This window comes from Rhincodon typus, chromosome 11 (assembly GCF_021869965.1).
Source record: "Rhincodon typus isolate 14 chromosome 11, sRhiTyp1.1, whole genome shotgun sequence".
In the NCBI taxonomy this organism is placed as follows: Eukaryota; Metazoa; Chordata; class Chondrichthyes; order Orectolobiformes; family Rhincodontidae; genus Rhincodon; species Rhincodon typus.
The window spans coordinates 15,474,064-15,501,447 of record NC_063342.1 but is presented as its reverse complement, the minus strand read 5'-3'; the positions used below and the strand labels follow the sequence as shown (position 1 = coordinate 15,501,447).

Here is a 27,384-nt window from a genome sequence, read left to right as displayed (position 1 = left end):
CCCCATTTCTGAAGAAGGGTCTAGGCCCGAAACGTCAGCCTTCCTGCTCCTATGATGCTGCTTGGCCTGCTGTGTTCATCCAGCTCTATGCCTTATTGTCTCTTAAGGTAAGTCTGTTGCTCTTCTTCCAAAGCCTATGTAGAGAGATGTAATCAGGAACTCCAACATCTCTAAAGTTGCAAAAGACTATTATCCAGGGGGTGGTCTGACAACATTAAGAAAGTATGTGAGGACGTTTTTTTCTCTCCACAGATGCTGAAAGACCTGCTGAGTTTCTCCAACAATTTCTGTTTTTGCGTGTTCCTAAGATCATTTGTTTTACTTTGGCCACACAGAGGCTAACTTGGTATATCACGACAAGTCACTTCCAAGAGCAACAACTTCCAACACCGAAAGTATTGCTCCAGGAGATCATGTCCACGTTATATTAGGCACACGTAGGTATTGAATACATGGGAAGGCTAATGTGTGAATCTATGGATTGACCAAGGGTGAACAGGATATTCGTTAGCTCATGAATGCATGTCAGACTTGCCAAACATATTAACACCCATAGCGAGGGAGTCTGTACATTCACATGATGTTCATTCTGCTTCTTGGATGAATTTAGCAACAGAGCTACTCACAATGAAGAGGGATGTTTATGTCTTGGTGATAGATTACTTTTCCAACGTTCCCATTGTTCAATGATTTAGCAACACAATGAGGGCAATCATCTCTGCAAAGATGACTGCTATTTTCAGTTTATTCGGCATAGCAGAAAAGTTAGTGTCTGAGAATAAACTGCAGTTCACCAACAAACCACTTCAAGACATGTGTGCTAAATGTGGAGTGTCCCATATTACATTATCATCCCACTATCCTCCCTCAAATGGTCTAGCAGAGCACATGGGTACACACTAACAAATCAATTACCATCGAGTGTCAAGCAACAAAGGATGATTTTTCACATTACACTGCTACAGTTTAATGCAGCACCAAAGCAGAAGGGATTACTATCTCCAGCACAACTCATGCTCCTTCAGTAAGTGTGAGTGACCTTGCCTAGAAGTAAACTGTTTAATTATTTCCAAGACACAAGATATGTTTCTTCAGTGATGGAGGAGAATGAAAGCGATATATGATGAGCAAACAGGTAGAGAGCTACCACAATTATGCACCAGGCAGACAGTGCACATCAGAAACCCAGGTACAAATATTTGGACATCAGTGACAGTTTCTAGAATATAGAATCTGCTCAGATCGTACAAAATCATTCTTGATCATGATCCAACAATGTGAAGGAAAAGAAACCAATTCTGATCAATGTACAATGTTCCAGTCATGCATACAGAGTGAAGGAGAAAACTCTGACAAATAAGACTAAGTGACAGTAGCCAGCAGCAAGATAACAGCAAAAATATACTTCTAAAGATGGGTATCCAATCACCAGGTCAGGAGAAAGTGGCAAACTTTTTTCATTTGTTCGCAGAGTTAGGGCATCACTGACTTGGTTAGCATTTATTGCCCATTCCTAATTGAGAATCAACCATATTGCTGTGGGTCTGGAGCCACCTGGAGGCTAGACCAAGTAAGGAAGGCAGATTTCCTAAAGAACATTCATGAAACCAGATGGGTTTTCTTTACAACAACCAACAGTACTCATGTGGTTGGCACTGGCTAATTTTTAATTCTCAAATTTTGTTAAATTCAAGTTTCACCATCCACTGTGGTGGGATTCAAACCCATTTCCCCGAACATTAACAGGCCTCTGGATTACAAATCCACTTTCTTTTTGTTATCATTTATAAGTGTTGGGTGCATGGGTCAGTGTCGATAAGTGCTTTCATTCTGCCTCCTTTCTATGAATAGAACACATCAGTGATGGTTTCTGCCATTAGACGGGTTGAAATAGAACCATTGTGTCTTATAATTTATGAACTGCATTCACTAACAAACTCCTTCAAGACATGTGTGTGAAGTGGGGAGCGACCCATATCACATCATCACCACACTATCCTCCCTCAAATAGTCTAGCAAACATTATAGTACATACTAACAAATCAACAGTGTCAGTACCACTACACCACAGCCTCCCTCACACCACCACAGCATTGCATTGAGGTTTGAATTGTTAATCTCTCACTAACTCTGTTTTCACCACAACTAAAAACAGAAATTGCTGGAGAAACTCAATACTGCTGGCAGCATCTGCAGAGGGAAAGCAGAGTTAATGTTTCAAGTCCAGTGACTCTTCTTCAGAATGCAGGGTTCTGAAGAAGGGTCACTGGACCCGAAAGGTTCACTCCGGTCTCTCTCCACAGACGCCAGACCTGCTGAGTTCCTCCCCCAATTATTTGTTTTTGTTTCAGCTTTCAAGCATTCACAGTTGTTTGATTTTTATTAACTCTGAACAAAGAACAAAGAACGCTACAGCACAGGAAGAGGCCCTTTGGCCCTCCAAGCCTGCGCTGACACATTTTGCCTTTCCATACTAAAACTCTGTTTTTGTCCATTTGTATAATTACAGAATTGATGTCAAGTGCGTATGTACAACATGTGTATCTTTTTGAGATTCTTTGTTATTGGGAAAAAAAGGGATGTTGTCTTACATCTCATAGTTAGTTAGTATGCAGGATATTTTTAAAAGACACACTCATGACATAATCACTGTATCATAGCATGTGACCTGAGGATATAATGGTGTCAATCTCCATTTTAGCTGGGGCATGACATGCTACTGGAAGCTTGTTGCTGTTTGTAACTGAATTGCTCAATGCCTTTGATTCCATTATCAGTATCTGCTTGAAGCTGTAATCAAGGTCTGTTGAATCTTTCAGTACATTGTTGTCTATATCTAGTTCTTATGTTATGGGCGCTAACGTAAGTATTGCCTGATCAGATACAAATATCTTGCCGGAGGCAAAACCCTCTAACAGTGGCAGAGAAATAGTGAGCTGCCCCCTTAAGCCCCTGCAATCCACGTTGTGTAGGGACACTCACAGTGCTATTAGGGAGGGAATTCCAGGATTTTGACCCAGTGACAGCGAAGGCAAGGCATTATAGTTCCAAGGATGTGAGTGTCTCAGAGGAGAACTTGCAGGCAGTGGTGTTCCCATATACCTCCTGCCTACGCTTTTAGGTGGTAGAGATCATGGGTTTGGAAGATAGTGACTTGTTGATAGCACATGTTGCTGCTATTGCATCATTGACGCAGGCAGTGAATGTTGAAGGTATTAGATGGAGTTTCATGAATGGTAAAAAGGTTTCTTGAGTGTTGTTGGAGCTGCACTTATCCAGGCAAGTGGGGAGAATTCCATCATACTCATGACTTGTCCCTTGTAAATAGTGGACAGGCTTTGGGGAGTCAGGACGGAAGTTATCCACAGCAGAAATCCTAGCCACTGATTTGCTCTTATTGCCACAGTGTTTATTTAACTGGTCAATGGTAACTTTTGGTCAATGTATACTGATAATGGGGGTAATATAGTGATAGTAATACCACTGAATTACAAGGTCGATGGTTGACTTGTCTCTAGTTGGAGATGATGAGGTTCGGATGCATGTCACCAGAACGGTTCTCTGGGGCTCTGAATCACTAGCTCAGTGACAATGCCACTGTTCCATTTAGCTGACCAATATATGGTCGCAGAGTTAGGTTTTAAAGAAAATCTTCAAAGGAGAAGAAAGGTGGAGATGCTAGGAAAGGAATTCCAAAATGTAGGGTCTAGGCAGCTAAAGAAATGTGCATGAAACAACTTTTAAAAAATGAAGCAATGGTGAACCAATGAGAACAGGGGATGATAGGTGAATGGGGCTTCATAGAATCCCTACAGTTTGGAAACAGGCCATTCAACCCATCAAGTCCACACTGGCCCGCCGAAGACCCAGACGCACCCCATGCTATCCCTGTAATCCTGCATTTCTTGTGGATAATTCACTTAGCCTGTACACTCTGGACACTACGAGAAATTTAGCATGGCCAATCCACCTAAACTGCACATCTTTGTGCTTGTGGGAGGAAACCAGAGCACCCAGAGGAAAGCCACACAGACAGGAGGAGAATGTGCAAACGACACATGCACACAGTCACCTGAGGGTGAAATTGAACCCAGGTCCCTGGCGCTAACCTCTGAACAACATGCAGTCCCTTGGCATGAGCTTTTTTTTTTCTCGTGGTAGCAGCTCAAGTTATAGAGGATGCAAGGTTTACTTTCCTCACTATAACCTGTCCTACAAAGTAACTGATTAGTCACTGACTAATCACTGGAAAGCTGAATTCTCCACAGCAAGGCCTGTACCAGGGCTCATTTGTCAACGAATCAGGACTCTCTTCCCTTTGGTTTCCCCATGAATTGGTCATCCTGCAAATTGTCCTAATGAGTGCAAGACAAAAAGCCTCTACGTACATGTGATTTTAATTTATTTATGTATTAATACCTTAAGGACCCAGACAAGAACGTGATCAAACATGGTGACCCTCTCCAATTGGGTCAGGAGAGGATGATCCTCTTTTCTCTTCAAAGATTCCTAACCAACAGTGGTGGCCCCTGAGAATATGTTATTATGAGGCCTGGCTTCATTGTTCGCAGAAGCAGACTCTGTGATACCTAACTCTTCAGTTCTTGATGCAGTACATCATGATTCCCAGATAAACCAGAGAGAGTAGACGTCGTCGCCTTGTGCCAAGGTGAAGGTAGTTAAACCAGTTTGTCCATCCAGCAGTGTGAGTGAGGGGGCACTACATATCAAACAAATGATCAAAGTTGCAGTACTTTCAGTGTTAAGGAGTGGTCATGATGCTAATTCAGAAAGATCCTGATGAGACTCTTTTTTCTCCAAGCCTACAAGGAACAGGAATCTCTGCATATGTAGAAAAGTTCTTCAGCAGTTCAGAAGTATGTCTCCTCGTCACAGGATGTTCCAGTTTGGATGAGACCCAGAATATTGCTTATCTTTATCTAGTGATCAAGAAAGACTGTTAGATGTGACAGTAGGCAATGCTGCAGTTCCTCTGATCTCATCTTCCCATTGGGAATGTTTTGCAACAGCTCCAGATGCAGTCCCAGCAGTACTGACTGTGACTCCTCTAGTAAAAGCAGCAACCTCAAAGGAGAATTTTATTGGTTCTTCATAGCTCTTGAGCGAGTTTTTGCATGGAGTCAATTTATACTTTACAGTCTTCCCCACGGTTCACTCATCTCTTCATCTTAGTCTGATAATACAATCCAAGACTCTCAACAAGTTGCTGTGCCGCTATTGCAATCAAATGATAATAGAAATTTAGAAGATATGAGCTGAAGTAGGCCATTTAATCCTTCGCGCCTAGTCTGCCATTCAATATGGTCATGGCTGCTCATCCAACTCAATAGCCTAAACCTATCCTCCCTGCATATCCCTTGATCCCTTTAGCCACAAGAGTTATGTCTACCTCCTTCTTCAAAACACAATGTTTTGGCCTCAACCCACTTTCTGTGGTCGTGAATTCCACAGGCTAACCAGTCTCTGGGTGAAGAAATGTCTCCTCGTCACAGTATGTCCTATACCTCCCACATAGATGCAATCGTCAAGAAGGCTCAACAATGCCTCTTCTTCCTCAGGCGGGTCAGGAAATTCAGCATGTCCATTAGGAACCTCACCAACTTTTATAAGTGCATCATAGAAAGCATACTGTCCGGATGCATAACGGCACTGCTCTGCCCAGGACCATAAGAAACTGCAGAAGGTGGTGTTCAATGCCCAGACCATCACGGAAGCCAACCTTCTATCCATGGTTTCCATTTACACTTCTTGGTGCTGTGGAAAGGCTGCCAACATCATCAAAGACTTCTCCCATCCCGGTAATACTCTCTTCCAACCTCTTCTATCAGACAGAAGATTAAGAAGCTTGAACACATACACCGACAGGTTCAAGAACAGTTTCTTCCCTTCCACCATTAGACTGGTGAATGGACTTCTCTAACGTTAAATAATGTTAATCTTGCTTTGTGCACCTCCTGTGCAACTGTAACCCTATATGCCTCACTCTGTCTAAGTACCCTATGATCTGTGCGTCCTTGTTTGCTATGATCTGCCTGTACTGCTTGCAAAACTTTTCACTGTACTTAGGTACATGTGACTACAATAAATCACATCAAATAGTAACAGATTTATCCCTTATCTTTCAACTGTGATTCCCTGATTTTGGACTCCTCCACCTTTGGGAATATCCTTCCTGCATCTAACCTGTCTAGACCTGTTAGAATTATATGAATTTCTATGAGATCCCCCCTTATCCTTCTAAACTTCAGTGAATGGAATCCTAATTGACACAACATCTGCTCATATGTAATCTTGCCAAGCCAGAACTCTTTATAGCAAGAACATCCTTCCTCAGATAAGGAGACCAAAACTCCAAACAATATTCCAGATGTGGCCTCACCACTGCCCTGTGTAACTGCAACAAGACATCCCTGTTCCTGTACTCGAATCCTCCCACTATGAAGGCCAACATGCCGTTTGCCTTCCTTACTGCCTGCAGCACCTGCACACTTACTTTCAGTGACTGGTGCATGAAAATACCCAGGCCTCATTGAATATACCCCACTCTCAATTTACAGCCATTTAAATAATGATCTGCCTTCCTCTTTTGCTACCAAAGTGAATAACCTCACATATATCCACATATACTGCACCTGCCATGCATTTTACCACTCAGTCAGCCTGTCCAAATCACCCCGAAGCATGTCTGTTTCCTCCTCATAGATTACCCTTCCACCCAGCTTTGTGCCATCTGCAAATTTTGAGATATTACATTTAGTTCCTTCAACTAAGTCATTAACATATATTGAGAATAGCTGGGGTCCAGTACTGATTCCTACAGTCCTCCACTGGTGATGCCCCTTCAAAAGTACAGCTTCACCATTCAGTAGATGTTCATTGTCAGCCCTTCTCTTCACTGGACAGTACTGTGGAAGCAATAGAAGTAACTGGCAGAAGTGGTCCCCATTGATGGGCTTCCACTTAACTTCACCTCAATGCTGCCCCCTGGCTACCTGTCATTTCTGTCCTGTTAACTTTGCAGCTTTGTACCTCAGCCTCGCCTTTTTGTCATAGCTTAATGAAAACTCATTTCTAGAGCAGCCTGTCCTGCTATGCAATTTTGAATGACCGGTTCCGACAGACTTGGGATTCGACATTCGAGTCTGTAAAAAAAGCAGACTTTGGCATTCGCTGTTAATGGAAATGACTTGACTAAATGTTTCTTATATAAATATTATGGAAGTATTTTTAGAAATTTGTTAAGTATTTTAGGGAGATGTAGTAATAGGGTTTAATAATTACATTGACGAACCTTTGAGATCCAACTATGCAGAAATGTCACTGTGACCTCTGTATGCATATGTTTGAACCAAAATAAGAAGTTGTACTCTGCACAGCTGGGACTATAATGCTCTGTAGCTGTACCATCATGTACAATGCAACAATAAACACAGTCACTGAAAGTTTGGTCTGAGCTTGTACTAATAACTGAAAAATCCACATAAGGACATGACAAAATATCAAGGCTCATGAACTCGCCATCTCGTTCTAACATGCTGTTTAATTTCCCTCTTAACAATTTTCACTTGAACCTGTTCTTCTGATGCAACCTGGGCTCAGATGGGCAGACAGACAAACTGAACACATGCATGAACCTTTGAACCCTCTGAGGAAGGGTCATCGGACTCGAAACATTAACTCTGTTTTTTCCTTCACAGATGCTGCCAGGCCTGTTGAGCTTTTCCAGCAACTTTGTTTTTGTTCCTGATTTACAGCATCTGCTGTTCTCTCGGTTTTTACATACATGAACCTTGCTGCTATAAGGTTTCTTCTTCATAACACTGAATGCCCCCTCAATTTACATCTCTGAAGGATACCCTTCTGCAACCCCTGCTCTTTCTGCCTGGATATTCGTGTTGAAAATCAAATAGGAAATAGAGATGGGCAGGGAACCTGAGACAGTGAAACATTTTCATGGGCAGCTCTGTTTCGAGAGGATTCAGCACCCTCTGCTGTTCAGACAGCATAATGTCAGGGGATTTTGCACAGGCAGTTTGCTGGTTTTCTGGAAAGGGAAGGCAAGACACTTGAAATACTTTTGTAACAAAATGCAATTGTAGCATCAATGGGATAATGCAAAGCAAATGTTACGGGTGACAGCATCGTGAATTAAGAAGGAAAATAGATTGTTCTCTCTCTGTGTTTTGATAATGGTAGGATAACAGCAAATCAAAAGGTACAGATATATTTATGGTTCTAAACAGACTTAACAGGTCAGAAATTGGTTGTTCAGCTCATCAGATTTGTGCTGCAGTGAATTTCATGTTCATTTCTTCTTTCCTACATTCTTTTAACTTTTACTTTACTTTTCCATTCTTTCTTTGACGTGATTTTAAATGACGCTATTGCTTCCGTATTAACAGCAATTTACAGTACAGCCTTGTTTCAATAACAGACTGAGGGTAGATGCCTTCTCTCTTTCCTTCCCCTTCATCAGGCGAGAATCCTTTGTCTGCATAAGGGTTCCTGATTTGAGGGGTCCTGACTACCCCTACCTTGAGACACTTTTGGGGTCATGATTGACCCTTCCTCTAAGGCAGCAATGGTGACAATAGAGACGAGATGGCCTAGATTGGAGACTGTGTGATCCTTGTTGCCAAACAGCAAGGGACAAATGGCACATCAGAGATCATGTGGAAGCTTTTAAAAAACGCTTTCATAAGATGTGAGCACAGTGTGTAGACTCCTAAGTGGTAGTTGGAAGGAGGGGCTGCTCGGTGACTGATCATGTGGAAACAAGACAGCTGATAAGGGGCTGCTATGGCCAGTGAGGGTGCATTTCCCAACAATGCCTTGGGCTGTGGCGCGAAAAATCTACTCCAGTGATTTTTCATTATAACAGTGACATATTAAAAATCTCACCCCTCCTGTCTACAGAAACTTCCTGTCACTGTATTTTTCTCAAGTGCCAGCACCCGCTTTTCCAGATTACAAAACTGTCTGTGCACTGTTACAATGGAAGTGCTTGTGTAAATCTACCACACTCTTGTCATAAATGCCAACAGCAGATGGTACAGTCACAGTTCTCCTAACTCCAAACACTGCGTATCAGAGAACTGCCCATATGCCCACCAACATTTCCCAAATTGTAATAGATTCTGCTTATCTCTATAAAAATCCATTGTCCCTTTTAGACTGACTTCATCATAAAAGTCAGGCGAGTGTTTCTTTTTGATTCATTTACAGGATGTGGGTGTCACTGTTACTGCCCATCCCCTTATTGCTCTGGAGAAGGGGGTGATAAGCTCCCTTCTTGAACTGCTGCAGTCCATGTGCTGTAGGTAGAATCACAATGTCATCAAGGAGGGAATTCCAGGATTTTGACCCAATAATGCTTAAGGAACCATGATATATTTCCAAGTCAGGATGGTGAGTGGTTTGGAGAGGAAGTTGCAGGTAGTGGTGTTCCCATGTGTCTAGCACACTTATCCTTCTAGATTCCACAGGTTCCAGGTTTGGAAGGGGATGCATAAATTAGATCAAAACCTGGATTATCCGAGCCAATCAGCAACTGAGGAACACTAAGCTCACTGCGTCTAATAAAATGTTGAAGATACAATCTTTTGTGCAACAGATCGACTATGTAGCATTAATCAAAATTGAATGTAGAATCAATTTGTTTGTTTACATTCTGATGGATGCATATCAAATCATTTTACCAATAGAAATGTACGAATTTCCCACATGTCCCTGTTTTCAATTTGAAGCTAACTTAGGAGGAAAATAACACTGGTCTCTGCTTCTGAGGTGACCACTCAATAGAGATGCCCTCTACAACAATTCAAAATCAATTCAGCATTACGTCTTGCCATAAGCAAGCATCAAGTGTGTTAAAATAGTTACTTTCTGGCAACATTACTACTTTTCTGGAGGGGAGAGGGACTCAAGAAAATTTGGCAGCATGGTAAAACTAGTGTTGGAAATGTAAGAACATTATCATGTTCACAATATGAGTCAAACAACTAATGAGAATAAGTCACTTTGAGCCCTCAAATTCAGAATTTCTGAAGTCTATGCACTCTAGAGATTTCTGGTCAATAAATCTGATTTACTTGCTCTACTTAATGCATGTGATCAGATCAGCATGAACGCGAATGGTAATCACTGTAATATGACTTGTTACAGGGAACATCTGATTGGGATCCCTGAAACCACATTTGGGTTCATTGCTGGTTGCCATGTCTAGTTAGTGTGTCAGATGTGGCATGTTTAGAATGTTAAGAAGGGATCAGTTCTATCACAACTGCCCATTTCCCACCTACATATTCCCAAGTTTTCAATTCAAAACAAAGTTAGCCATAAATCAACACTGGCTTCTGATTCTGAAGTGACCACTCTTCATTTAGACATGTAACCATGAATTCCTGTTTAAATCTCTACAAGTTACTCCATGGCTGAAAGAACCTGCACCTCATTTTGGCTCACCAACTGGAAACTGATGAATCACAAATAAGGCATTTTCTGGCTGATGAGGTGCAATTATTGATTTACCACAGGGATGCTCAACTGTTTGCAATGTATATATATATATATAAATGTCCTGGGTGAAGGGACCGATGGTGTCGTTCCTTAATTTGCTAATGACATAACAATAGGTAGGATAGTAAGTTGTAAACAAGACATAAGGAGGCTACAAAGGGATATAGAGAACTTAAGTATGTGGACAAAGATATGGCAAATGGAGTAAAATGTAGGAAAATGTGAAATTGCTCATTTCAGAAGGAAAAATAATAAAGCAGATTACTTTTTAAACAGAGAACGACAGCAGAATTCTGAGGTGCAGAGGGATCTAGGTGTTCTAGACCACAAGCCATAAAAAGTTAATTTGCAGGTGTAGTACGCAATTAAGATCTCTAAGAGAATGTTATCTATTATTAAGAGAGGAACTGGATACACAAGCAAGGATGTTATTTTTCAGTTACAAAGGGTATTGATCAGACCACATCTCAAATGCTGTGTGCAGTTTTGGACTCCTGAAAAGTTGGACAGACTGGGTTGGTTTCCACTGGAGTTTAGAATACATAAAATCCTGAATGGTTTTGATATGGTGGACGTTAGAAAAGATACTTCCCCTTGTGGGTGGGTTCAGAATTGGGGGACACTGTTCACTGAAACCAACACAGAGAATGCTGAAGAAACTCAGCAGGTCTGGCAACATCTGTGGACAGAAAGACCTTGAGGTTTGCTGAGGCTACAGCTGTGAGATTTCTCTCCCTCTCTCCATTGGCACTGTTTAAAAATTATGAGTTGCCATTTTGGCACAGAGTTGAGGGTTGGAACTCTGCCTCAGAAGGTAGTTGAGGTAAAGCCATTGAGTATTTCGGGCAGAGGTAGATAGGTTCTGGTCAGACAAGGGAGTCAAAGGTTATTGGGAGCAGATGGGAACATGGAATTTGAAACAGCAACAGAGCAGCCATAACCTTATTGATTGGCAGAGCAGGCTCAAAGGGCTGAATGGCCTACTCCTGCTTCCAATCACATGCAACTGCAGGGTTATTACAGGTTAGCCCCTGCTGACTGATCTCAGGGACTTTTACAGCCTTGGCTTTCACCCATGCACTCACCCACCATCCTCACCTCAAAAATAATAAAACAAGCCAATTTGAATGGGGCAGTGTCTGAAATCGACAATTAATTATTCCTTACTGTTGGATATGGGTGAGAGCAAAATATGGTGTACTTCCAAATGATGCCATTCATCTTCAGCGGGGCAAGCCAGGAGACGACCACAATTGTGGCAGAGGCTGCAGCTGCTTTCACTCCGCCCGGGGGACCTGGAACTAAAATAAAAAGTAACAATTATTGCATAGAACTGATAGGTACGGGCTATTCAGCCCCCACAGTTTCGTGTCAATGTGAGACTTCCTCCTCATCTCTTAACCAGGCTGGAAAATGAGGCTTCACTCCCTTTAGACTTTCATAGAAATTTTATAGATCCCCTACAGGGTGGAAACAGGCCATTCGGCCCAACCAGTCCACACTGACCCTCAAAGCATCCCACCCAGACCTGAACACTACGCGCAATTTCGCATGGCCAATCCACCCAGCCTGCACATCTTTGGACTGTGGGAGGAAACTGGAGCACCCGGAGGAAACCCACACAGACACGGGGAGAATGTGCAAACTCCACACAGACAGTCGCCCAAGGGCGGAATCGAACCCTGGTCCCTGGCGCTGTGAGGCTGCAGTGCTAAACTTTGGGCTTCTCTTCAATGGATCTATACTATTCAGCTCAACTATATCCAGTGGTAAACAGTACCAAATTCTCAGCTCTCCCTGCATAAAGGTGTTTATCCTGAATTCCCAATTGCATTTATTAGTTTTGAACTCCCATTCAAGTGATAGCATCTTCTCCACATCTACCCAACAACACTTTCATTAGAGATAGTAGGAACTGCAGATGCTGGAGAATCTGAGATAACAAGGTGTAGAGCTGGATGAACACAGCAGGCCAAGCAGCATCAGAGGAGCAGGAAGGCTGATGTTTCAGGCCAGAAGACATTTCCAGAAGGAGGGTCTAGGCCCAAAATGTCAGCCTTCCTGCTCCTCTGATGCTGCTTGGCCTGCTGTGTTCATCCAGCTCTACACCTTGTTATCTTCAGATTCTCCAGCATCTGCAGTTCCTACTATCCCAGAGCTGTGGAATTAATTGGGGAATGCTACCAAAGATTCTGTACAGGCTTGACAGGCCAAACTGGCCCCCTTCTGTGTTCTATCATTCAATTATTTGGTCTCTTAATGAGAGAGCTTCAGATTTCTAGCACTTCTCAAACAACGTACTTCCTGATATCAACCTTCAATGGCTTGCCTCTAATTTTAACGCTACATGCCTTGCCAGAGGATACAGCGTATTTCTATTTAACCTATCAATTCTTTTCAATCTTTCAAACTTGTTTTTAAGATTATCCATTAAATGTTCTATGCACAAACAGCCTGAAGCTACTATACAATCTATCCTTATAAATTAAGTCTTTTAGCCAAGGTATAATCTGGTGAAAGCTACATGAACAGGAATGGGAAACTACAGTGAGGATGCAATGATATCATGATAAAGTGAGCCATTCATGTGGTGGGGGTGGGAAATAAATACTGTTGTCTACAGCAAAGGCCATGAATCCCAAATGCTGTGTTGCCTGCCCAGTACCAGGATCAAGGACATCTCCTTGGGCTGGAGAGGAACTTAAAGTGGGAGGGAAGAGATTCTGTCCTTGTCATTCATGTTGGTACCATTGACATTGATAGGACTTGAATGGAGATTCTCATGAAAGAAACAGTTAGGAAATAAAAAGCAGAAACTCCAAAGAAATAATCTCATATTACTCCTTGAGCCACGGATTTACTGGCATAGGGAAAATAAAGTCAAGGAGTCAAATGCGTGCCTCAAAGATTGGTGCGAGAGAAATGTGTTTCAATTCATGGACCTTGACAACTAGTACTGGGGTAGAAGGGAGCTGTTCTTGTGGGACAGGGTTTGCTTGAACCCTGATGGACCAATGGTCCGGTGAATCCAATAACTATGAAGGGGAAATCGTGCTTGTCAAATCTGTTGGAATTCGATGAAGATATAACTAGTAGAGACAGCCAGTCGATGTGGTATATTTGGACTTTCAGAAAGCATTTGACAAAATCCTACATAAGAGATTAATGTGCAAGATTAAAGCACATGGGATTGGGGGAAGTGTATTGAGATGGATAGGAAACTGGTTGGCAGAGAGGAAACAAAGAATAGGAATTAATGGGTCCTTTTTAAGTTGGCCGGCAGTAACTAGTGGGGTGCCACAGGGATCAGTGCTGGGACCCCAGCTATTCACAATATATATTAATGATTTGGATGAGGGAACAAAATGTAACGTCTCCAAGTTTGCAGATGATACCAAGTTGGGTGAGAGGGTGAACTGTGACGATGATGCAGAAATCCTTCAGCATGATTTCAACAGGTTGGGTGAGTAGGCAAACCAATGGCAGATGCAGTATAATTTGGATAAATGTGAGGTTATTCACTTTGGAAGCAAAAACAAGAAGGCAGATTACTAACTGAATGGCTGTAAATTGGGAGAGGGGAGTGTGCAGTGGGCCCTGGGTGTCCTTGTGCACCAGTCACTGAAGGTAAGCATGCAGGTGCAGCAGGTGGTAATGAAGGCAAATGGTATGTTGGCCTTCATTGTGAGAGGTTTCGAGTACAGGAGCAGGGATTTTTTTTGCAGTTATACAGGGCCTTGGTAAGGCCACACCTAGAATACTGTTTTTGGTCTTTTCTGAAGAAGGACGCTCTTGCCCTTGAGGGAGTGCAGCGAAGGTTTACCAGGCTGATTCCGGGGATGGCGGGACTGACGCATGAGGAGAGATTGACTAGGTTGGGATTGTTTCGGCTGGAGTTCAGATTAATGAAGGGGGATCTCATAGAGACTTATAAAATTCTAACAGGACTAGACAGGGTAGATGCAAGGAGGATGTTCCCGATGGTGGGTGTGTCCAGAACCAGGGGTCACAGTCTGAGGATTCGGGGTAGACCATTTAGGGTGGAGATGAGGAGATATTTCTTCACCCAAAGAGTGGTGAGCCTGTGGAATTCATTACCACAGGAAGTAGTTGATGCCAAAATATTGAATGTATTCAAGGGGCGACTAGATATAGCGCTTGGGGCGAATGGGATCAAAGGTTATAGGGAGAAAGCAGGATTTGGCTGTTGAGTTGGACGATCAGCCATGATCGTGATGAATGGCAGAGCAGGTTCGAAGGGCCGAATGGCCTCCTCCTGCTCTTATCTTCTATGTTTACGGTTCAAGGGAGCATTTAACCAAAATAGAAAGGAGATACGTAGGCTTATAAAGCAAAATGATATGGTGACATTGCGAGGCAGCTATTTAGGTAATGATAAACAGAATGGGGCAGGAAGGGAAAGAGTGTGACAATTAAATGACAGGAGTGACAGTAAGCTAGCAGACGTTTAAGGAGGTAATTCATGTCTCTCAAGAAACATACATCCCAGTAAGGAGGGATAAACTAACCATGGCTAACCCAGAAAGTTATGAAGCTTACGAAATTGAAAGAAAAAGAATATAAAGAGGCAAAAGTCAATGATAGCTCCAGAGATGGGAATAAATTCAGAATCCAACAAATGAGGACTAAAAAGATAAAACAGAGAAAATAAACTACAAGGGCAAACTAGCCAGGAGTGTAAAAACTGACAGTAAGATCTTTAAATTTCGAGGTCAAAGTGAACAGAGGCCCCTTAGAAAATGAATCTGGGAAGACAGTTATGGGGAATAAGGAAATGGCAGAGCAGTTAAACAGATATTTTCCATCTTTCCGGAAGAAACTTTGAACATTCCAATAATGCTAAAGAATATGGCTGGGAGGAATTAAGTACCATCACCATCATTAGAGAAGTCATATTAGACAAACTAATGGGTTTAAAGGCAGTTAGGTCCCCTAGCCCTGTTCGCTTGCATCTTAGGGCTCTAAAAGAGGTAGCTACAGAGATAGTGGATGCATTAGTTATAATTTTCCAAAAATGATTGGATTCTGAAGAAGTACCAAGGATTGGAAAACTGCCAACATGACAGCCCTAGTCAAAAAGGGAAGAAGGCAAAAAAAAGGCAAATGTAGGACAATTAACCAAACATCTATTGTTGGAAAAGTATTGGAATCAATTATCAAGGAAGCAATAGCACAACATTTGGAAAATCATAATTGAATCAAACAGAGTCAGCATGGCTTCATGAAAAAAACAGTAAAGTTATAAGACCCTATGGTGTTGGAGGTAGTATATTAGCATGGATAGAGAAAGTTAACTAATAGAAGACAGAGAGTTGGGATTAGGGGGGCATTTTCATTAGTTGAAGATCATTTCTATTCTGTTAGCATAAATGCCACCATCTTCTCTCGATAACTTGTAGTCTTTTTATCTTTGCTACTCACCAAGACTTGTGCTCTATCACTCTCACTAATGCCTGCAGCATCTTCTCTCGCTCACTGTCACCCCAATCCCAACTCCTGACACCACTCACCCTGCATGCACTCTGTGCTGCCTCCCACTCACTCAAACACCTTCCCACCTACACCAAAATTAACAGCTGCTCCACCCACATTCATGCACCTTAATAGCTGTCTTTCTCTCTTACTCAGGAGGAAATAGGCAGTAAGAGTCAAGACTGATGATGGGCTGCCAAATGTTCAATTCTTCACCCCTTATGTGGAGACTATCCTGACTGATGGTACTGGGCAGTCTGTCCTCATACCTGTGGACTGGTATTGGAGGCTGCCTTGTCTCACTGTGTTTGGAGCCCCTGATGGAAGGCTGTCTCCCTTGACTTGACTGAGGACTACTGACAACCATGACAAGTTTCCTGGCTCTGCTAAAAGGCAATGCAATACAGCAGTACTATGAGCCTGCTATCGCTGACTGAGGGGATGCGCAAACCAGGCATGCTGTGAGCATCCAGGTAGGGTCAGAGTGAGAAAGTGTTATGACAGCAAGTGAAGAGATGCAGCCTGGTCCAGTTCATGAAATGGATGCAAGTCCATTGATCTCACAGTGCACTTGCTGTAGTATTACAATGATAGTTGCTGCTGTTCCCAGAGGTCCGGCATTGATGTACAGAAGGATACTGTAAGTGGATTGGAGATGTGCCATGAGGGTTCTTAGAGGCTGGAAACTGTCAGATGCCAATATCTGTGCAAATGAGGTGCACGTGCTCATGGTGCCCCTCCCCTGAGATCTTGCATCATGGTGTCCAACTCACAGGTCGTCTGGACCAAGCGACGAGCTGAAGTCACCAGCTACCTGGTCTGATTTTCATGTCAATAATGTTTGGCATCGAGTTTGCTGGGTCATGTTATGGGATAGGAAGCTCTATATTCATGAGTCACATCAGCCATGATATTGTTAAGTGACAGGGCTGACTTGAGGGGCTGAATGGCCTCTTCCTGTTCCCATTTTTTTTGTATTCGTATGTTCTACGTATGCCACTTTGCAACTGAAAAAGTTAACATTTTTTTATTCATTTGTGGGACATGGGTGTCGCTGTCTAGGCCAGCATTTCTTGCCTGTCCCTAGTTGCCCTTGAGAAGGTGGTGGCGAACTGCGTTTTTGAACTGACATCACGAGATAAGCTCCACCAGTCAGGTTGTAAAAGACAGTTCCTGGGAGGAGCTAACCATGAAGCATTGCCATGGCTGTAGTTGTTCAGTTGTCTCTGTGTTGTCTACCAGAACATTTCAATAACAGTAATATGTCCGTACACTTACATTGAGCTTGAAATCCTGCAAGAGGCAATCATGTATCCGAGATGTAATGTAACTAGGTAATAAATGTTACAAATTAAACTTATTTACTGTTTATCATGGTTGAGACTTTTTTAAATTCATTTATAAAATCTGGAGGCATCACTAGCTAGGATTTATTGTCTATCCCTAATTGCCCAGGGGGCAGTAAGGAGTCAACCACATTGTTGGGGTTTGGAGTCACATGTAGCTTAGGCCATGTAAGCATGGCAGTTTCCTTCCCTAAAGAGCAAAATGGGCTTCTCCCAACAACATTTTCACAGTCATTTCATGATTCTTAATTCCATTTATTTTGAATGCAAAGTCTGCCATCTGCCACGGCAGGATTTGAACCTTAGTGTCCAGAACGTTATTTGGGTCCCCTGATTAATCCTCTAGTGACAATACCACTAGGCTATCACCTCTCCTACCAACTGCTACAGGTTTTGTGTGGGCATCCTTTCCCACATGAAATCCATAACTCACACTAAAACAAGAAGGATTGATGGCAGTAGATCTACCCAAAGCTTCTTTGTCACACCATTATAACATGCTGGTAGCTCGGACACCCAGCACTATAATAAAGCAGAGTAGATGAAGCTCAAACACGACAATTGATTAATGCTGATATAGAACAGCTGAAATGGACAGAGTTCCCTTTCCCACTACTAACCTCCGCAATTTTGGAAGAAAATACATTTCAACAATGGAAGCACTCAGACTATGTGCTGTACACTAGTGAATACCACCAGCTAATGGTAGTAGCTCACAACTCTGATATCAGAGGACATTTAAATGATCTTAATATGTGAACTTTTAGTTTTGCTGTTGATGTTATTGCACAATCCTGATTTAATTAAGGTCTTATCATTTGTTGGAGTTGGGGGAAGCTGCAGGATGCTGTGACAGAACATGGGACTTTATGAAAATAGCGTTGCACAAAAATTTCAGCATGATTACCTGGAGGTGGTGCAGCGGAGGATTATTAGAATGATACCTTGAATGAGTGGGCTGTATTATGAGGATAGGTTGGGCTTGTTTCCACTCAGAACAGTTAGGGGAAACTTGATTGAAGTATGGAAGATTGTGGATGTTGCTGACAAAGTTGACATGAGAAAGATGTTTCCCCTTGTGGGAACAGAAGGGGCTCAAGGGGATGAATGGCCGACTTCTGCTCCCTATTTAGTACGTTTGAATGATTGGAGAATCATTAACGTTAACCTACCATCCTCCTTGGTACGTGTGAAGATCTGCTCGCTCCTGACTCCATCTCCTGCCCGGGTGAATGCCAGCACCTGTATACTGTAGTTGGTGAACTTCTCGAGTCCATCTAGCTCCAGCGTAACCTGGGTGGTTGTGACGTTTCTAATCTCTCCGAGCTCTGACAGAAAGCAAAGGAGAAGAGCAAATGCTGAATTGGCCATTCATATATGTGAACACACCCAGAAGGTGGAGAGAAGGTCAATGACCAAGGAGTGGGAAAATCAGTCCAGGTTCCCATTCCTGCTGCAGTGCCACGTGCTAGTAAGTGAACATCACATGCCTTGCCTCAACTGTGAGCTACCATCAGTCAAATTCAGTGATGATCTGCATTCTCACAGGAAGAATTATTGTCTGATTCAGATACTGCAGCACTGTTTCTGCCTTTTTAAGTAACGATTTAGACAGCTGAGTTATCAATCAGAAATTAAATTTGTCCAGTTTCTAAAGTGGCAGAAACTTATGACCATAAAACCGAAGGGAATCAAATCATAGGGGGTTCCTTGTGTCTATGAAGCCTCCCTCTCCTAGAGGAGCCCACCATCATGGAAGGACTTGTGTATTGAGCAGAAATACCCTGCCCTCTCTGAAGGGCCACCTAAGGGTTTGAATAGATGCAACCATATTCTAACTTCAATTACAGTCTCCAAAACAGGAGAAACTGGGGCAGGGGAAGTTTGATATAAACCTAGGGCTTAAGTTTATACCCAAAGAAGCAGATGGAATGTGGTCATTTCTACAACAACTGGAAGCATCTTCTCTGGAGAGAGTCGGAGGCAATCTCAAGACTGCTTCTTTGTTAAAAAGCCAAAAGTCTGTCAGGGGTACCATAGCTCTGTTCATTCACTGATAGAATCTGGATGTATCAAAATACAGTTTATGAAGGGCTCTGGCTTTGAATTCAAATCCATTGTTTACCAAGGTGACAAAGGGGATTCTAGATTGAAAGATGAACATTATTTACTGTTCAAAGCTAAGAATAAGATAAGAACATATTCTCACTCTGAAATTTCAATGACATTATAGTTCCTTGAAAGTGGTGTCACAGGTAGACAGGATAGTGAAGAAGGAATTTAGCATGTTTGCCTTCATTGGTCAGAACATTGGGTAAAGGAGTTGGGACATCATGTTAAGCCTGCATAAGACATTGGTAAGGCCACATTTGGAGTACTGTGTACAATTCTGGTTGCCTTTCTATAGGAAGGATGTTATTAAATTGGAAATGGTGAAAAAAAAAATTATAAGGATTTTACTGAGATTCGAGGGTTTGAGTTATAAGGAGAGGTTGGGACTTTTTATTTCCCTGGAGGAAAGGAAGCCGAGAGGTGACCTTTGAGAGGTTTATAAAATCATGAGAGGCATAGATATGGTGAATAGCCAAGATCTTTTCCCCAGGATAGGGGAGTCCAAAATTAGAGGGCGTAGGTTTAAGGTGAGAAGGAGAAGATTTAAAAGGGACCTGAGGGGGTGACTTGTTCACACAGAGTGTGGTGTGTGTATGAAAAGAGCTGCCAGAGGAAGTGGTAGAGGCAGTTGCAGTATTTTAAAGACATTCGGACATGTAAATGGATAGGAAAGATTGAGAGGTATATGGTCAAAAGCAGGCAAATGGGACTAGTTCAGTTTGGGAACTGAAGGGCCTGTTTCTGTGTTTGCTATTGGTGAAGATATTTTAGCTTGGCTCTCCTTTCCTGACCAGTTCACTCTGTCGGACATAGATAGAGGCGAGGGAGCTGATGTCGTGTTGCTGAATCTCAGGGGCTGCTATCATTATCCACAGCTTACTGCAGCATACCTACCTCCATCTGGGAGGTTTGCCCAGTAAATAACTCTATATCCTTGTAGAATCCCATTCAGTGCCTCCTTTGGTGGCATCGACCAAGACAGTGAAATGACCTCCGGAGATACTGCACTGGCTTGGACGTTGTCTGGTGGTCGGCTGGGCACTGCCATAAGAAAAAAAACCAAATAAAAGGCACAGATGTGAAATTCTGCAAAGTTTCATTTAAGTTCAGACACTCTTAATGCAGGAAACATGATTGAAAACTGCTATGGTACCCAAATGAGACCAAAATGTGGTGTTGTATTTCTAAACATGGTTACCTTATCGTCCTTGACTGTACTTTAGGGACAGAAAACAGCTGCCCTTACTTTGCTGTTACTTCAGACTCACACCAATCTGATTGGCTGTTAACTGTCCTCTGTCCTCAGAGCTATCAACATGTGACAAAGAGAAAGGCTATTCAGGAAGCACCTTCACCCTCAAGACCATCGGCTCTTCCAGAAGAAGGCTTATCAACAGTTTCTCAAGGCTAACTAGAGATACACAATAAATATTGGTCTTGCTCCAATCCCAAGAGCGAATCAAAATAACCTTGTTGAAGAACTCATTCATTGCGCATTTAAGGTTAAAAGTAGGAACACACAGATTCAGAAACAATCATCTTATCATTGTACAATCTTACGCCTGAAAGTTTCAGAACAATGTCTCAAGGTTCTTCCTTGTCATGGGCCCGTGGTTGGACATCAGTCTGCCCACTCAGGAGGCTGGCAAGATGTATACAATATGCAAAAGGTCACGTTGGGACCGAGACAGGTGGGCAGATCCTGCTAGGCCCAGGAACAGATACTTTGTTAGAGTAAAACATCCCCTGTATCTGCCTGTTAGATTCAGTGGGGGGGGTTAAACTCTTGTACAACACGGTTAAGACTCTTAAATAAAGTTTTGATGGAGTGATTCCAAGCAAATATATCAAACATTAGTATTATCCTACGTTTTTAAAATGGTTAAGAATAAACAATTATGAATCTTTCACCTAATTTTTATTTTTTGCCGTCCCTTTTAAGACACTGTTTGTTTCCAACAGTTACCTAGCCTGCTGTCTGACCAGCAGGGGGCATTATAGGAAGGCTGAAGTGTCTTCTCTCAATGCCCATGTGTGCTACATTCCAGCTGCTGAAAGAGAGAATTCTGGCCAGTTAAGGAGTATTGCGAGCCAGTTAATTACATTCACGCCTTCATTTCTGTTACTGAAATATAAAAGTAATTCCACTTTCACATGTTCTTCCTCTTTCACCTTGTACGATATCTAATACACCCCTCATTTGGTTCTGTTAAGATTCCAGTGTTCTTCCTCATTGTGACAAGAACATAGAACATAGAACAGTACAGCACAGTACAGGCCCTTCGGCCCACAATGTTGTGCCGACAAAGTCACAACCTTCGCTTTTATTCTTTTCCAGGTTCTCAAAGCTAGGGGCACAGTATCCATCTCAGCCTATCTCAACTTTTAAGCGACTCTTGCATAGGCACACGGAGGATAGTAAAATGTAGGGTACGCAGGATAGCTTGATCTTAGTAGGATAATAGGTCGGCACAACATCGTTGGCCGAAGGTCCTGTACTGTGCTGGACTGTTCTATGTTCTATGTTCTATTGTTGTTCCTAAAATACCATCAGGCTTTAAAAGCCCTGGCTACATATTACTTAACTATCTCCTCCCCATGTGATAGCACTTCGGGTTTAATGCTGATGACACAGCACTTTGAGCAATCAATTTTCAGCATGAGGATTAACATCTGTAAAGAACTATTCTCTCGCCCATTAGACCAATGCTATTCATCAACTGTTCCACACAAGGCAGGGTGAAAATTTCCATCTATGGCACTTTAATCACCATAACATAGGAAAGATGTTGTGAAACTTGAAAAGGTTCAGAAAAGATTTACAAGGACGTTGCCAGGGTTGGAGAGTTTGAGCAATAGGGAGAGGCTGAATAGGCTGGGGCTATTTTCCCTGGAGCATCGGAGGCTAAGGGGTGACCTTATTAAGGTTTATAAAATCATGAGGGGCATGGATAGGATGAAGAGCCAAGGTCTTTTCCCCAGGGTAGGCAAGTTCAAAACTCGAGGGTTTAAGGTGAGAGGGGAAAGATTTTCATGTGGAGGGTGGTACATGTATGGAATGAGCTGCCAAAGGAAGTGGTGGAGGCTAGTACAATTTCAACATTTAAGAGGCATCTGAATGGGTATATGAATAGGAAGGATTTAGAGGGATATGGGCCAAATGCTGGCAAATGGGACTAGATTAATTTAGGATATCTGGTCAGCATGAAGGAGTTAGATCGAAGGATCTGTTTCCATGCTGTACTGCTCTATGACTCTATGATTCTAATTAACATGAGAACTGGAAGATGGAGGAAGAGAATGAAAGCAGAGAGAGGAACGAATGAAATGAAGACAAGGAGATGGCAAAGTGAAGGGAGAGAGGGAGGGTCTGAAAAATGGAAAGTGATGGGGAAAAGGAGAAAGGAAAGGGGTGAAATGAAAAGAGAAGAAAAAGGGAAATGAAAAATAAGGGAAATGAAAACAAAAAGTCAGCAAAATGATACAGAAATAGGTACAACTAGAACAAGGAAGGAGATAAATAAAGATATCGTTAGCGTGAAGTTGGATTAACGTTGAGTTAAATTGAGAAATGAAAAGTTTTCCAGCATGAAGTGAGAGGGTGAAGAGAAAAATGGAGCAAGGAATTGTTTAATGCTAACCAGAAGATCCTCACATTTCCTGGAAATGTACAATTTGGTTTATTATGAAAATTATTCAAGTTTTTTTTATCGTAATGTTTGTGCTCACCAATTTTTCAAAATGACTTTCGGATTTACCAGGATCTCGGAGCTGAGCTCTGGTTTTTGCTCTCGAGGGAGGCAGGACAGCACCTGGCAGGTTGTCTCTATCCAAACCCCATGAGAAGAATTATTAGAAAACTCAAACTCCACTGAATCTTCACTGGGTCTTGCCGATGCCACTATGAAGATCGGCTTTTCAATTTACCAAGAAAGGCTTTGTGATGCCTTGTGCAAGGAAGACCTTGACAAAGGATTTTGACTCCACGTCCACTCATCAGGTACTAAATCTCTCATCCATCCCCTTACTACTTCCACCATGGCCAAATCCTCATCTTCCAGCTTCTGTAAACTTCAGAGTCATCCAAAACTCTGCTGCCCATGCTCCTTTTTAAGACTATCTCATCTTCCAGTTCTAGGTTCCTGCTCAGCCCTGTCTTGACTTCCAAACTTTCATCCTAACTTTCAAATCTCTCCTTAGTCTCATCCCAGTCTATCTTGTCATTGTTTAAAGACGGAGATGAGGACGATTTTCCTTTTTTTCTCAAGCGGGTCATGGAAACTCCCTCTCTCAGAGACCAGTGGAGCATGGGTGGGCAAGAGTCACTGAATAATTTTAAGGCCGAGGGAGATAGATTTTTAACTCACCGGGGAGTCGACGGTTAGCGAGGGGTAGGCAAAAATGCGAGCTGAGCCCATAATTCGATCAGATACAATCATGGCAATTGGTGGAGCAGGCTCAAGGGTCTGAATGGCCTACTCTGCTCCTAATTCATGTATCCGTTTCCTCCAGCTCTTAAAATTGTCCCAAAAATTCAGCGATCCTCCAATTCTGGCCTCTGGAGCAACATTCCCTGTAATTATTTTTTCCCTGCTGTGCTGACCTCCAAGGTCTGTGTGTGGCTGCAGCTTCCAGAAGCGGACGCCTTTCTCCGGCATGCCGATTGGCAACCATGGAGCTTCCCATTGACCCTGTGGCTGCACAGCTGAGAGGGAACATTGCTCTTGAGGTAACATTGATTTCCAGCAATATGCCATTGGTGAACACAGCATTAGCTTCCTGGGAGCCTGAGCTCTGCAATTCCTTCCCTAAACCTCTCTCCCTCCCTAACATTCTCTCCCCTCCATGATAACTCTACCTCCATAACTGACTGCTTGTCCTAATAACCTCCTTCAGGGGCTCAGTACCATCACATCTGTGCAGTCTCTTGGGGCCTTCTGTCTATTTCTAAGATGCAATACAATTTTTGGCCTACCATCCTCCAACGTTGTTGCAATGATTTCCTGTGAGGAGGGTCCAGTGCCCGCACGGTTACAAGCCTGCACCACCACTCCATACTGCGTGAACTTTTTCAGATTGTCCAGTGTGTACAGCTCGCTGTCGCCGGTTGTTTCCATGCTGATGATATTAAACTGGTAGTTGCCACCAGTGCTGTACTCCCGATAACCAATTTGATAGCCGCGGATTAATCCATTTTGCAAGTGCTTCTTTGGAGCCTGAGTAAATGACAGGGATGAAGAAAACACCACATCAGTTTTGATTTACAAAAGTGATAACTTAGCAGACAAATGTTTCCTCTTCTGAGTCCTCTGAGGGATATTGGGTTGAGGGATAAATATTTAGATTTTGTTGTGGGGGAGAGAAATCCTCTCCTTTATTTGCCAACAATGCCACGTTGGGGTTATCTTACATCCATCCGAGAGGGCAGTCAGGGCCAGGGTTTAAAGGCGTAGCTGAAAGACAGCACCTTCGACAGTGCAGCACTCCCTCAGAATTCCGAGTGGATGGAGGTCACTGGTCAAAATTGGTGCCACTGCATTCACGCAGTGAGTAGGGAAATTCATACAGGTACAGTTACAACTGTGCTCCAAGAATGGCTTAACACTCATCGATGAGGCAGAGCAGAGGGAAGTTAATTGTACAGCTGTCAAGGCTATACATTGCCTGTAATTAATTGATATAGACTGAAGAATTGGTCAATTTTCCATTACTCACACTCTGAATCCTGCTATTGGAAGGACATCTTGGAAAATTAAAACTGAAGGAGAGAAAGAAGCCAATTCCAAAATGTCTTGTCATTTGCATCCTAAAATTAATTTTCAAAACTATATCCAACAGTTCAGCCTTTCCATCAACCTGTTCTGCAAAAAACGTATCAGAACGTAAACCAAAATTCCACTTTTGTAATAATAAAGTAATATTAGACCTTACAGCAACTTAACTGGTTTGGAAAGCTTCTGAATCTGACATAAAAATAACTCAGTAAAAATAATACATGTGTGGGAAGTGTGTGACAGCTCTGTCAGATTCAATTTATGGTGACTATTTAATAAAATAATAGATGACCATGATTACCTTTAGATAGACATGCATGAGTACAATGGACAATACTATGATTGCCTTCATAGAAGTATATGCAATTATATACAGAGGACATTTTACCTTCTCCACTTAGTAGCAAATTGGTAGAGTGGATGAGCAAGTCAGTCAGATTATCACAAAAGCATAAAGTTAAAGGAAACTATCTCCATATTTACACAAATGCAGCAGCATAGTCCTCACAGGCAACACTCTCTTTCTACGTGCGCAGACACACATACACACACATGCATGCACATACGCACACATACATGCACATATACATACACATACACACATATGCATGCATATTTCTAACATACTTATTTCTTAGCTACGCACTAATTCATACATTTTTCATGCATACAGTCACATTTAGGGCGGCACGGTGGCTCAGTGGTTAGCGTTGTTACCTCACAGCAACAGGGACCCGGGTTTGATTCCACCCTTGCGCGACTGTGGTGTGGAGTTTGCACATTCTATCTGAATCTGTATGGGTTCCCCCGGGTGCTCTGGTTTCCTCCCACAGTCCAGGTTAGTTGGATTGGTCATGCTAAATTGCCCATGGTGCCACAGGCTAGGTAGATTAGCCATGGCAAAAGTGCAGTTACAGAGATGGGGTGGGTCTGAGTGGGATGCTCTTCGGAGGGTTGATATAGATTTGATTGGCCAAATGGCCTGCTCCCACGCTGTACAGACTCTGTTTACATACACACTCATAGATTCGACTAACACAGATTCACCACCACCTTAAATTTACTTTGCCAAACATGAACAATCAGTTGCAGTCACACCACAGATACAGATAGAAGACAGGCTGGGGATAGGAGTTCAGTTTAAATAGGTATTTAAAACATCCAGATATACATTACATCATGTAACAAAAGGAATGATGTATAGACAGAGGGAGAACTATCAAAAAGTTCTGAAAATATAAAGGGTTCAGAAAAGGCTTAGATCTGGAGAAATAAATTGAAAAAAAAATGGCTGCTTCCTTCATCTGGAATATACTGTGACATAATCGAGGTACCAGGAAATCTACTGGCATAAAATAATTGTACAATCACTGTACAATCTCAATGCTGTAATCACACAACAGGACAAAACAGATCGTATTACTTTGAGTAACAACTAATATGGAATAAGATGGTTACAATCATTGTTAGGTTTTATTCTCAATTATCAATGTCAGTAATTTTCCACAAATGCCCCCAGTGTTTCTATCAATTGCTCTTAAGTGAGGAGACAGCACAATTTATAGATATTTCCTAATCTATACGGACTAAAGGGCCAGACGGCCTACTCCTGCTCCTAGTTCTTATGTTCTTATGTTCTAAAGATTCTTGCAATCAGCTCCAGAAACACACAGGCAAATTCCTGCTGAGGAGTAAGATCACATAATAATTCACAATGATGTCTCCTACATCATGACCAAAGCATTGTGTGTGACCACACAACACTGCTACATGGGTGAATAAGCATAATGGAACTGGTTCCACTTGCTAAGGAGAAAGTGCAGCATTCCCTGCAAAAGTTAAACCATTATTCTATTTGTAGTATATCGGTCAGTTCATTGTATCTGCAGCATTTCAATGGAACAGCTAATAATGGGAAAATAGCATTTTGCTGACCACATTCACACACCTTGTTCCAAATTATAAATGCTTTATTATTAATCAATAGCCTTTAAGGCAGTTCCTTTAGAGGTTAGTTCAAATAATACAGAACCAAAATGTTTGATCCCAAGTGCAAGGCATGAGCAGCAAGGCTTTCCATTCGAATTATAGAGTTAGTGTAATAGTTACTTGCAAATAAT

General features: G+C 42.3%; 1 protein-coding gene across 1 annotated transcript in view; it reads right to left on the bottom strand.

The window, feature by feature from the left end:
• The window catches only part of LOC109910887 (Down syndrome cell adhesion molecule-like), a 490,591-nt gene that overhangs the window by 68,549 nt on the left and 394,658 nt on the right, over positions 1-27,384 (bottom strand). The window contains exons 17-20 of the mRNA XM_048603034.1: positions 24,466-24,706; positions 20,385-20,531; positions 18,551-18,706; positions 11,707-11,840 (exon numbers count right to left, since the gene is read on the bottom strand). Coding sequence (XP_048458991.1) covers positions 11,707-11,840; positions 18,551-18,706; positions 20,385-20,531; positions 24,466-24,706 — 678 coding nt within the window. The remainder of the gene's footprint in view (positions 1-11,706; positions 11,841-18,550; positions 18,707-20,384; positions 20,532-24,465; positions 24,707-27,384) is intronic.